This window comes from Vulpes lagopus, chromosome 15 (assembly GCF_018345385.1).
Source record: "Vulpes lagopus strain Blue_001 chromosome 15, ASM1834538v1, whole genome shotgun sequence".
NCBI lineage: Eukaryota > Metazoa > Chordata > Mammalia > Carnivora > Canidae > Vulpes > Vulpes lagopus.
This window is the reverse complement of record NC_054838.1, coordinates 19,840,052-19,853,260: the sequence shown is the minus strand read 5'-3', so window position 1 is coordinate 19,853,260 and position 13,209 is coordinate 19,840,052. Positions and strand designations below refer to the sequence as shown.

The 13,209-nt window shown below is 45.0% G+C and overlaps 1 protein-coding gene across 1 annotated transcript; it reads right to left on the bottom strand.

Annotated features, from left to right (window-relative positions):
• Nucleotides 1–3,491: 3,491 nt before the first annotated feature.
• HPX (hemopexin) lies at nucleotides 3,492–12,664 on the bottom strand. The gene is made up of 10 exons (XM_041729635.1): nucleotides 12,510–12,664; nucleotides 12,299–12,363; nucleotides 12,131–12,202; nucleotides 11,831–11,952; nucleotides 10,029–10,182; nucleotides 9,123–9,335; nucleotides 8,718–8,849; nucleotides 4,220–4,350; nucleotides 3,977–4,139; nucleotides 3,492–3,839 (listed from the first exon to the last, which is right to left on the bottom strand). Exons 1-10 carry the CDS (start codon nucleotides 12,572–12,574, stop codon nucleotides 3,580–3,582), a joined length of 1,377 nt encoding a protein of 458 aa, XP_041585569.1. The 5' UTR covers nucleotides 12,575–12,664; the 3' UTR covers nucleotides 3,492–3,579.
• Between the last annotated feature and the right edge of the window lie 545 nt (nucleotides 12,665–13,209).

Sequence of the window (13,209 nt, the reverse complement as noted above, 5' to 3'; positions counted from 1 at the left end):
TGCCTCTCTCTCTCTCTCTGTGTGTGACTATCATAAATAAATAAAAATTAAAAAAAAAAAAAAAAAGAGTTGCATTCTCTACCAACTAAACCAGCCAGGCACTCCCCTCCATTACAACTTTGTAGCAAATTCTTTGTATTAAACTCTTGTCTGCTTGGAATATCTGGAGTGAATTCTGTATGCTTACTGAACAGTCATTGATACAATACACATTCCTATTTTGATTATATGCATGAATGTACACATACCTACACCACCACAAGGTTCAGAGAGGCTAAATTTCTCAAACATACTAAATTAGTAAGTGACCTAGCTGGGATTGGAATTCAAACATGTCTGATTCTAAAGTTCCCACTCTCTCTATCTAACAATGGTTTTTGTATTTCTTTTTTTTTTTTTAAAGATTTTATTTATTCATGACAGAGAGAGAGAGGCAGAGACACAGGCAGAGGGAGAAGCAGGCTCCATGCAAAGAGCCGGATGTGGAACTCATTACCCAGGACTCTGGGATCACACCCTGAGCTGAAGGGTGAATGTTCAACCATTGAACCACCCAGGCGTCCCTGTATTTCTTTTCTTTCTTTATGGCTTGATTAAATAGAAGTTAAAGGAGACAAAGACATAAAAGTATTGTTAAGGAAGTTGTTCAGGTGATTGACCTTGATGTTTAATTTGGATAGGAAGAGAATGGCTTTGAGGGAATGGAGGACTGAGAGATAATATAGGGATCAGGCATTTCTAAACTCAAGGAGCAAGAGAAGATTGAAGTTGTGCAAGAAGCAGAAGGATAAGAAGTTGTCACAAATGGATGGGATGGTGGAACTTAAGGAAATTTTTCAAAGATGGAGCAATTGTGAATAATGGCTAGGGTCAGAGTTTGGCCATACTAATTGGATGGCTTTACCAATTGAGAGGACATAGGCAGGAGGTTGGTAGACTATGGCCATAAGAATGATATGGCTCTGGATGCCTGGGTGGCTCAGTGGTTGAATGTCTGCCTTTGGCTCAGGTCGTGATCCCGGAGTCCTGAGATTGAGTCCAGTATCAGGCTCCTTGCAGGGAGGCCTGCTTCTCCCTCTGCCTGTGTCTCTGCCTCTCTTTCTGTGTGTGTGTCTCTCATGAATAAATAGGTAAATAATCTTTTTTAAAAAATGGTATGGCTCACTTGCATGATGCCAAAGAAGGAGAAATTTAATCTGCATAGAAAGAGGAAGAGAAATGGTACAGATGTGTATGGGAGTCATCCTAATGCTAATACTGTTGCTCATCTATTGGGACAGCTATAGGGAAAGGAGGAGGGACCATAGGGGTAGAGCCTGATTTCAGTTAAAGCTGAAGATAAAGAGATAGAGATGTGTACTAACTATGGAGTGTGTAAAGAATATAGAGAAACGTATTAACCATGGAGTGAATTACAAGAGGGTGCCATGGAAAATTCCCAAAATTTCCAAACAAACATGCAATTATGAATAGGGAAAAGGGGCAATGGAGCAGTTTGGAGGAGATATCTCACTTTCCCCCACCCCTCTATCCAATCTATCAGCAAGTCTTGTAGACTGTCTTCTAGATATTTTTAATCTGCCTATTTCTCTTCATCTCCATTGCCATCCAGTTTCCAGGCTGATGTGGTTTCCCACCTAAGCCACAGCATCAACCTCCTCAGTGGTCTCCTCACATCCACTGTGACCTCCTTTTACTCAGTATCCTCTCTGTCACAGAGTGATCTCTCTAAAATGCAAACCTCAGCAAGCCATGCCCATGTCTAAAATCCCTTAGGTCTTCATTGCCCCAAAGACAGACAAAATCCATGTTTCTTAGTCTGACATGAGCTGACAAGCCGCTGCCTCCTTCTCCAACCTCACCTCCCACCAGCCCCTCATTCAGCCCTTCTGAATAGCTGTGGTTCCCAATCCTGGCTATTTCTTCTACTCTGGCTTTTCTTTGCTCATGTTGCCTCCTCTACCTATAATGTTCCTGGCATGATAGTACATAGTAGGTAGTGTGTATAAAGGACTTCCATACATTCTACTCATCCATTAAAATTCAGATGGATTTTAATGGATGGCTCACTGGTTGAACGTCTGCCTTTGGCTCAGCACATGATCCTAGGTGGCTCAGTGGTTGAGCGTCTGCCTTTGGCTCAGAGCATGATCCCAGAGTCCTAGAATTGAGTCTCGCGTCTGGCTTCCTGCATGGAGCCTGCTTCTCCCTCTGCCTATGTTTCTGCACCTCTCTCTCTCTCTCTCTCTCTCTCTCTGTCTTTCATAAATAAATAAATAAAATATTGAAAAAATTTCAGATTAAGTGTTACACATGAAGCCTTTCCTAACCCCTCCAACCTCCACTCTCCTTTGTATATAGGCTCTTCCATCTTAATATCTATCTCACTTTACTGCATTTATCTAATGCCTTGTCTGGGGTCCCCTGTTGTTGTTGTTTTTTTTTCAGATTTTATTTATTTACTTATTTATTTATTTATTTATTTATTTATTTATTCATGAGAGACATACCCCAAGTGCCCCTAGGGTCCCCTCTTGATTGTAATATAGAGTTGGAGATTCTTGAGGGCAGAGATTGTGTGATTCACTGAGTGACACATTGTTCTACACATTATGAGGTGCTAAGTGAATGGATGAAAGAAGCATGAGTGGGACCTTTTCTTGGAGTTCCTTTTTTTTTTTTTTTTTCAACGTGGAGTTCCTTGAAGACTCTGTGTCAGAGCAGGTGGGAGAAGAGAAGACAAATTTCCTCCTTCGATAGAGAGGAAGAGATTAATCTTGAGTGCCAGAGTTGCTGGATTACTGTATAGACACCTTCAAGCTCTCTGGCATGATGCATTGATGGCTCCAGATGTAGCACATCAACTATATAAGGCCCAGATCTGGGACTCTGGCCTTATACCCACCTCTCAGACTGAAGGAGAGGCACCCAGCCCTATGTGAATCATCCAGACACATTAAAAAAAAAAAAATCATCCAGACACCATCCAGAGTGAAGGGGAAAGCTCAGGATACTTCTTGAGAGTAGACCCCACAGCTCTGGTGCCTCACCCCTAACCTCTGTTCCCAGCCCCAGCCAATCTCAAACCCTGGGTACATCCTTATCTAAGAAGCCGAGATTCATCTCCTGCCCTCCTTCCCAGCCAGTGAGATGGGTGAAGGAATCTTAGGCAGTTCTCCTGGTCCAGTGGAACCTGGAGCCTGTCAGGAGACACTCTATGGCCTGGCCTTCCATTACAAAGCCCTGTGTAGCAGTTGGAGCTTGTCAGTCTACTCTTCTACCCATCAAATTCCTACAAAGCAAGGTGCCAACACATCAGGAGGAGTTGGCCTTAAACTAGATGAGGCCATGGTGCGGAGTATGGGTCTACAGGGAAATTTTCCCTCAGCCCTCCCCTCCCTTGCTTCTTGCAGCCTCATCTGAACTTGACACCCTCCAAAGAGGCTCTCAATTCAAAGAAAGAAATGAGACTCTTCCACAACCAGGGCACCTTAAGTCCAGCAAAGTAGCACTGTGGTTTTTATTGTGAGGAAAACAGAGAGAAGGGGATGGGCCAGAATCATCTCAAGAGCCCTCCTCTCAATGATTGCAGCCCAGGAGGCTCTTCACTCTCTGGGGCTGTGGAAGGGACTTGGCTGTGCTCAGTTTCTCCACATCACTGTAGCAGTACAAATCGGAGCCATGGATGAGATATAAGCTGGGACCATTGGCAGAACATGAGTTGGGGCCGAGGGACTTTTCTACACACAGGGCCCCGTCAACCTTCTCATGTGGCCAAGGAACCTCCGTCCATGTGGCTTGAGCTCCTAACTTCAGGTCCAGCCACCACAGATGTCGTCCTGGGAAGAAGGTGCCAAACAAAACATGGCTTCTACATCATGGGATCCTGGCCTTGCCCTTCTCAAACCCTGATGGGAATCTATGCCATGGAGAAGTAGCAGAACAAGCCACCCTTTAGTACCCAGATGCCCCTCACCTGCTGCAATATGGAGCCGAGAAGTCCCAGGACAAGTAAAGGCTGCATCCACAGTCTCAAGGTTGATCCCATGAGGGCTCCCAAATTCCTTCTCCAGCCTCTTCGGATAACCATCTACTAGAGTATAGCCTCCCTTTGTCAGGAAGATATATACCTGAGTGCCCTGGAGAACAACAGACATTAATCAGCATAGAGTTGGATATTCTCCTAGTTTCCATTTCAAGCCTCTCTTCCAGCACATACTTGGATTAGGTAGACTTTATTGTCCCAGGAAAAGGCAGCATCCACTGTTGAAGGACCCTGGGGCCACTGATGGACAATGGGCCAGCTGTGCCACCCATCCCGACTGGTGTCCAGACGCCAGTAGTGGGACCCTGTGGGATATGAGATAACTCTAGTGCTGGCGGAAAAGGCCAGACAATGAATAGGAAAGGAACATGTGCAGGGATATGTCTTGAGAGGGAGAGGAGAATACATCCAGAGGCCAAGAGGGAAGAGACCAGGTGAGAGGAGATAGGGCAGGACTTGATCAGTGGTGACCTGGTCATGGTAACCTGCTTATAGAGCTGGAGTTACTAGGGCCCTGACAGAAGTGCAGGCATGGAGAACAGTGGCTAACGTGCCAAGGGAGGCTAATGTCATGGGGTTTGGCACGGGCTCCCTATGCATCTCAGACATCCATATGCAGAGATACTAAAAATAATGAGGGATAGTGACCAGAAGTTAAAAGGGAAGCACCACAGCATGCTCCCACCAAGTGTTCTCACCTAGCTGTGTTCTCTAATCCCTGGAAGTGGCAGGAGAATGAGAGAGTAGCCAGACAAGCCCTGACCTTCTTTTCCCCTTCTCATAACAATTTATTAAAGGAATTGTCTATATTCCCACTTACCTTTCCTTCCCCAACCCATTCCACTTATACTGTTTCCCTCCCATTGAAACTGTCCTTTTCAAGGTCATCAGTGTCCTCCAACTTGCCAGATCTAATCATCAATTCTCTCCATCCTGCTCCACCTCTCAGCTGCATTGGATTGCTCACAACTCTCTTCTTGAAATATCTGCTTTTTGGATCTTGGCTCCTGTGATACCAGCCTCTTCCAGTGTTCCTCTTATTTTTAAATTTTTATTTATTTTTTTACTACTCTTCTCTTCAGCCTGATATCTTATATCAAAATCCTCTAGTTTGGACCTCTTCACTACCTATACTCACTCTCTTGATGATTTCACCTAGTCTGGGGCTTTAAATATCATTTACATGCTAATGACTTTATATCTGTTCTCTTCAGCTTTCATGGACCTCTCCTTTGAGTATCAGGCTCAAAGGAGAGGCTTAATTGCCTACCCAACATGTTCATTTGGGGCCATTAGGCACCAAAGCTTACAGTGTCCAAGCTGATTTCTGCCCCTTGCCATACACAGACACATACACAGACACACACAAACACACCCCTACTCTTTCCCTAGTCTTTCCTGATTTTAGAAAAAAGAACCACCAATCACCCAGTTGCCTAGTCCCCAAAAGCTAAGTCATTCTTAAAAACCTTTCTTTTTCCTTCCCCACTCCAACCAGTATTCAATCTATTGGTTAATGCTGTCACTTTGACCTCCAAAATGTATCAAGATGACTCCTCACCACTTCTGCTGCTATTATCTTAGTCTAAGCTATCATTGTCCCTAATCCAGACAACTGCAAGAACTACTAGCTGGATTCCTTGCTTACACAATTGTGTTTCCTATAGTTAGGAATCTCTTATGGTTTGTCTCCCTCTCTGATTTCATCTTATTTTTTTTATTTCATCTTATTTTTTTACCTAATGCCTTTTTTTTTTCCTAATGCCTTTTTATTATTGAAATCTCAGCTCAAAAAGCATCTCTTCAAAGATGCTTTTTTTTTAGAGCAACAGAAGATCTTTTATTAATCACGTGAGCAAAAATACAGAATATATTTATTCATTAATTTTCCCCTAAAGAGAATATACTTCGTATTTAGAGAAGTAAAAGATTAGTTGTCAGGGTTTGCTTTTGGAATAATCAATCAGCACCTTCTCAACAGCTGGATACTGATAGCAGGGACCATCACCTCTCGCACAGCTCATTTTCCTCACCTCTATCTCATTATCCTGTCTTAATTTCGTCACAGCTTTTTTGGACAGCTAACATTTTTATTTTATATTTTAAAACATGAATAATTTTTAAATCCATTTATACTACCTCCAAATGGTGTTTGAGGATAAGAAACATTTTGATATTCCCAGAACACTTCACAATGACCTAAAAGTACTCTCTTCTTTCTCTTGATTACAGTCCTCTTTCCCTCTGTCAGGCTTTATGAGGGCATGTGTCTCATCTGCCACATTGGCTACTGTATCCCAGTGCCTAGAACTATGTCCATTGTTTCTCAGATGCTCAATAAATATGTGTTACATAAACAGCCAATGTTCTCACTATAGCCACAAATTCTATAGTTGTTTACTGGGCATGTCATAGTGACTACATATAGACCTTCACCTCCTGCTGAAATTGCCCTGCTATGACCCCTGTTTTAAGAATGAGCTGTGGTGGGGATCCCTGGGTGCCTCAGCGGTTCAGCGCCTGCCTTTGGCCTAGGGCGTGATCCTGGGGTCCCAGGATCAAGTCCCACGTCAGGCTCCTGGCATAGAGCCTGCTTCTCCCGCTGCCTGTGTCTCTGCCTCTCTCCCTCTCTATGTCTATCATGAATAAATAAATAAAATCTTTAAAAAAAAAAAAAAAGAATGAGCTGTGGTTCTCTTTGTGCAGAGGAAATAAGTGATGGGTCCCTAATGCATCACTAGGAAATGCACAGAGTGCAGAGTACACTTCAATGTGGTCTAGAATACAAATATGAGCTGGGTCCGTCAGATTTCCTCTCTGGCAACCCCAGGTGGAAAAAGAGAGCAACTGAGGCAGTCTCCCTTTGGAACTGAGGCTGAAAGATCATGAATATGGAGAAGGGCCAGGGCATGATGGGCCTTGTGCAAGCCAACATTGTGAAAAAGTAGAAAGAATGGGTAAGAAATTAGGAGGCAGAGGAAAAAGAAAGATCTACCAGAAAGAGTAGAGGACCAGCCCTATGCTGAGGACCTGGGTCACACTAGTTTTTTCGTCAAGAGACTGAGCTCTCTCCTCAGCTGGAGAATTTTAACAAAACAGTGTTCCTCCATATCTGAGTGCTCTTTCATCAGCTAAGGAACGTAGCTAACATTTTTTATTTAGGAGTTCAGTTGCATTCTATTCATGGCCATGTTGCCTGCAAGTTCTGTGATCTCTCCATGGCAAGTTGTATTCTCTCTACATCTCTATGTGGTCCCTTTGACCATGTTTTCTCAATATCTCTACCTATCTACATACCTACCTCTATCTCTGTCTCACCTTTTCTGTCTATCTTCCTGATGGTCCCATGCACTCACCGTAGCTGCATGTTCTGGTAATTATGTGTTCTTACTATGGCATATATTCTCAGTACAAGTCTATATTTGCACTACAAGTGTGTGTGTTTCATCATGGATGAATGCTCTCCTTCAGCATGCATTCTTGTTGTGTAGATATACTCTCCTCATGACTGTGTCTTTTTCATCATAGTTTGATAGTCATATCTGATCAGATTTGTCCAGGGGTTAGGAGCAAAAAAAGATTTTCACTGTTCTACGTTCTCACTCCTATTTTACATTTGTATCTGATCATATGTATGTCTTAAACTGAGTATTGTTTACTCCTTCTCTTGGAGTTATTCTCAAGTGTGGATCAAGACTCATCACTTGGAAGGGGAGGAGGGCGGGGGGTGGGGGTGAATGGGTGACGGGCACTGAGGGGGGCACTTAACGGGATGAGCACTGGGTGTTACTGTTTGTTGGCAAATTGAACACCAATAAAAAATAAATTTATTATTAAAAAAAAAAAGACTCATCACTGTCTGCCTGACTAATGCCAGAACATCCCGAGGTATCATTACATGACTTTTACCTATTAATGCCACAGGTCTGGAGAAAAATGTCTCTCTGGTCACTAAAAGAAGAAACCTCCTCAAACCAGCAAAGCTATCTCCTAAAGTTCTAAGGGACCCAAAATTTATTGGCTTATTCTCAGCAATAGGAACATCTTATCCCCAGGTAATTCTTTTTTTTTTTTTTTAAGATTTTTAAAAAATTTATTCGTTGAGAGACACACAGAGAGAGGCAGAGACACAGGCAGAGGGAGAGAAGCAGGCTCCCTGTGGAAAGCCTGATGTAGGACTCAATCCCAGGACTCTGGGATCACGCCCTGAGCCTAAGGCAGACACTCAACTATTGAGCCACCCAGGTATCCCTTCCCAGGTAATTCTGTATCCAAAGCCTGAACTAAGAACGAGGCACTTGGAAAAATATGGAGCTCCTGAGAATATGCTTAAGGGGAGCTAGAGGACCTGGCAAGACATGCAAGAGCAAAAGGAATATGAGGAGTCACAGAGATCCAAAGAGGGCACAGACCTGAGAGTAGATGGTATTATAGGGCAGACAGATAAATGAAGTTAGAGGCCTGGGGAATGAGAGACAAGGTTGAACAATATGAATCAGAGGAGATGAGAGATAAAAAATCACATGCCAATGATGCTAAGGATGGGGCCCAAGGGGACAAAAGAAGGGATGCAGTGATGAAAATAGAGGAAGTATATCAGAGATGGGAGACACATGAAAGAGATGGGAGGTATGAAGGGCAGAGATGGGGGAGTCAGGGAGGCATCTCTCACCACTGAAGGCATATGTGGCACCATGGTTGTCAGTCAGCAGTGCAGACAAGACTGGAAATGCGCTACAGCGCATATCCTCATGGCCATGATGGGTATCATTCCCATGGCCTGTCCCATTCCTGTGTCCATGACCTGGGGAGAGAAATAGGTGAAGGGGAAAACAGAGGGAAGCAGAATGAAGTCTGATTGGAATGAAGTCTGAGGTGGAAGAGATGGCTATGGTTAGTGGGGATGTGGACTTCTCCCTTAGGAGGACAACTGGGAAGGTCCAGAATGGAGATGGGGCTAGGGCAAGGGCCAAGGTGCTATACCACAGAATTAAGGTAGGAGCTGGGTATGTGGGGTCTGCAAACTCAGGGAAGGTAGATGAATTCTAGTAGATTTCAGGGGCTCAGACTTTCTCACCTCTGCCAGGGCAGGGTATGAAGTAGTCTCGAACATCCAGAGGGTACTTTGGAAGCACCTCTCCCGTGACAGGGTTGAACCGCAGGAATTGGTTACCCCGGAAGCAGTAGTAACGGCTGAGCCATCGTAAGGCAGAGGAGCAGTGCCCAACAGCTGGCCAGGAACGTTCCTTTTTGGTTCCCGTTGTCAAGTCCCAGAACCATGTTTGGTTACCTTTGTCCAGTCAATCAACAAGCATTCAGTGAGGCCAGGCTATGCCCTCTCTTTTGCTAGCACTGGACCCCAGGATGGGCCAGGTATGATCCTGGCCACATGGAGCTCACACCCAGCAGGGACACAGGTGAAGAGAGTGATCATATAATAAAATTCAGCAGCAAAACGCACATGATTGGCTCAGCAAGTGCAGTGAGGAAAGACAGGGAAAGGTTTCCAGAGAAAGTAATATTTAAACTAATACCTGAAGCCGGAGTTTCAAGGCAGAAAAGAGGAGGAGATGGAACTTAAAGAAAGGAAAGTCTGAAGCATGAAGCAAATGGGGTGTACAAGGAACATCATAGAGTTTTAGGAGCTTCATATTCAAGGTAAAGGCATGATGAATGTTGAGGCTGGAGGGTCAGTAGGAATTTAGTGATGGAAAACTTTGTATATAAGACTAAGGGACATAGATTTATCCTAAAGATCATGGGGAGCAGTGAAGAACTTTTAGCAGAATTACACCCAGTTACCTCACCCAGGATGACTTCCTCTCCTTACCCTATTTGACCTCTAGACCATAACTGACTTCTCTATTTCTTCCCTTCCTTGGGAAGCCACATGGTGTTCCCTCACCACCATCATCCTTGCCACAACCTCAATCACCACCAACCCATCATGACTCCAGGCTCTCTTATTCCAGCCTGGGCTGACCTTTGAAGAAGAGGACACCTTCATCTTGGCATTCCCCACGGTGACATTCTACAGCTGCATCCACAGGGGATGGGATTCCAGGAAACTCTTCTTGGAGCAACTTTGGATATCCTTGTTCTTTCTTCTCAGGAGGATACACCCAGACTTTGTCTCCCTGCATACAAATCACTCAATGTTTTTAACTGTTTACCCACATACTGCCACCTGCATTCACACACAACATCTTTGATCTATTGCATGTATACAGTATTCCCCCTGTGGCCCTACACACTTTTGATCTACCTGTGGACAGCAATGTGTTACCCCTTGCACAAATACATACCTTAGTTTGTGCAAATCCCACCACCATTACTATAACATATGCACACATCTGACTATGTATAACCAGACACTCTTATGACACACTTATCTATAACACTATTAGTCTTGGCAAACATATCCACAAATAAAATAGTCATCCTGCAATCATCCATCCATTCATATATTCATTTGGTCATCTATCTATTTATTGATTTATCTATTCACTCGAGAAATAGTTGCTGACTGACTACTATATACCAGGTATTGTGAAAAGCACTGAGGATAAAGGGATGATAAGAGTGTCTCTGCCTTCAAGAAGTTCAGTGTAGAAAAGCAGAAAATCCTACAGTCCTAGCCATGCAACCACCAAAGTGGAAACACGTGAAGTGCATTGGAATACAGGGGAAATGCTTAAGCCTACCTAGAGAATTCCTGAAAGGCTTCACAGAGGAGGAAGCATTGGGGCCAAGAGTTGAAAACTGAGTAGGAATTCAGTAGGACAATTGTGGAAAGGGTGTTACCAGCAGAGGGAGCAACAGATACAGAGCATGCTCAGAGTACTATATTTGGTCTCATGTAACTGACACACAGTGAGTGTGATGGGGGAAAAGATAAGCCCAGAAAGATCACCAGAGGCCAAATCTTGAAATTCATGTGTACCTGTCTTGCAGGAAATGGGACAGGGTGGTGCCACTTAATGAAATAGGGGACACAACAGGATGGGTGGGTTGGGTTTGTGAGAAAGATACTAAGTTCAGTTTGAGGGATACTGGATCTGAGGTGCCCACAAAACATCTAGCCAAAGATGTCTGCCAGGAAATGGGAAAGAGATGTCTGGAGCTCTGGGAGAGATACAGATCTGGTGTCCACAATAGAGTCCTCAGAGCCAACCACTAGTTAAGATCACCCAGGGAAGGTGTATTGAAATGGCTGGAGCAGCTCTCCAAAGAACATTCAGGGACTGGCTGAGGATGGGAAGCTGTAAATGAGCAGGAAAGAGGCAAGAGGGAAATAAAGCTGGCAGTGAGGGCCACCCCCAGGACACATGGCCTTGTGCAAGTTAGAAAATTCCCTTCCTCCAAGTGGACACAGCCTTGGCCAGAGCATGGGACTCAGTGAGCACAGCAGGCTGGATTTCATCTTCCCCTCACCCCTCAGCCAGGTGCCTTGTTATGAACAGCCTGGCCACCATATGAGAAGTACATGATGCAGAGTCTTGGAGACTAAGGGAAGAGATTACCAAGAAGGAAAGGATGGCCAATGGCATGAGGAGTAGCAGAGAGGACAAAGATTGGGCCTGAAGAATAGCCACTGGATGCTGGGCCTGCTAGGCCCACATGCACATACACTCCCTTATCATAAGCTTTTTCAGGAAAGGAAGGTACAGGGGAAGGAAACCTGGAACCTACTGTAAGGGGTCCATGCTAGGGCCACCCAAGGGAGTGTCTAACATGCCCATTCCAGCACTTCCTGGCCCAGCCCTGACCTTGACCAAGCAGTACCTTGAGCAGGAAGACACTGTTGTGACCACGGCGGAAGGCCGCATCCACGGGGCTGGTTAAATTCCTCCACCTCTCTGAGATTAGCTCCCGGACCCATCTGTGACTCTTCCACACAAACTCCCCTGAAAAACACACACTCACTGAGGGACCCAGAACAAACTTTTGGCCTACTGAGATAGTTACAGAGAAACTGTGGGTGGTGCCCTCAGATAATTCCTAAGATCTCCCACAGATAGATACACCCTCGGAGAATGGGACCAAGTCTGAAGTCCCAAACAGCCCAACACCAGCACCTCCTACCTTTAAAAAACAGCATGGCCCCATGTTCATCCAGGGTGGTAGCATCAAAGCTCCAGCCATCTAAGCAGAGTTCTGGGGTGGAGGTGGGGGATGCAAGTAAAAGACCAGTCAGGTAATATAGTGCAGAGACACAGCCAGACAGACAGACTCAGGAAGTCAGGGCCTCACCGGTCACATCTGGCTTCACTCTGGCCCCACTCCCACCTTCAGTTCCATTCCCATGGGTACCGTCCCTAGAGAGAAGACAGACAGTTGCTGGATCCACTGGGCCCACTGCCTCTCCCTTAGGTCCTATCTTCAAACTTGCCCAGGCCTAAACGATGTCCCTAGCCCACTCTAGCCCACTCCCTAGTCCTTTCCCAGCTCCAGTTTTACTCACGGAGAAAGAGGGTGGGCAACAGCCAGAGACCAGCACAGGCCCAACAACCCCAGTGCCCAAGCCATACTGAGATGCCACAGGAGAGCTCTGGATGCCTGGCTGGGTTCCCTATATAGAGATGGCAGCAGCAGCACCACCCCCACCACGAGGCTGCTGAACCTCCAAGTCCTGTCTCTCAGAACTATGCCAATATTTGCTGATTACATCACTGCAAATAAGGTCAGGGTCTGGACAGAAATCTGAGTCCAAGACTAACTCTTCCCGGCAAGAGGCCCCATCCCCCTTCGATGACTTTTGAGCAGTAACTAGCCCAATGCCATTGATGCTCAGTTCATCAACTTGGTGACAGGTCCAGGTGCCCATAAGGTCAAGGAAGGATGTAGATTGATCACCTTTTGTGGTTGGATTTATCTCTGCAATGGGAGGAAAAAGGTAGAGGAAACTATCATTTAACTATCATCAACTATCATGACAGTGTACTGTCAAGCCCTGCTCTAAGACAGCTAAAGACACCAATACTCCTATCTATTTAGCAAACACACTTAGAACTACTCAGAGAAAAGCTCTCTCCAAGCTTCTTCAAGGGTCTTCCTGGGGCATTCCCAAACCCGTTCAGCTTTGCCCTTGATGGGTCAATAATATATCACTGTCACCAAATGTCAAAGTCCCACCCACAACACCACTCCTGCTGACAAAGTGC

Bases quoted from the DNA above. Each gene is read 5' to 3' on its own strand.
- HPX (XM_041729635.1), bottom strand. From the start codon at position 12,574: ATGGCTTGGGCACTGGGGTTGTTGGGCCTGTGCTGGTCTCTGGCTGTT. The intron at 10,183-11,830 runs GTACTGCTTGGT...ATTTGTATGCAG, and splicing joins ACAGTGTCTTCCTGCTCAAG to GGAGACAAAGTCTGGGTGTA. The intron at 8,850-9,122 runs GTGAGAAAGTCT...TTCTCTCCCCAG, and splicing joins CATACCCTGCCCTGGCAGAG to GTCATGGACACAGGAATGGG.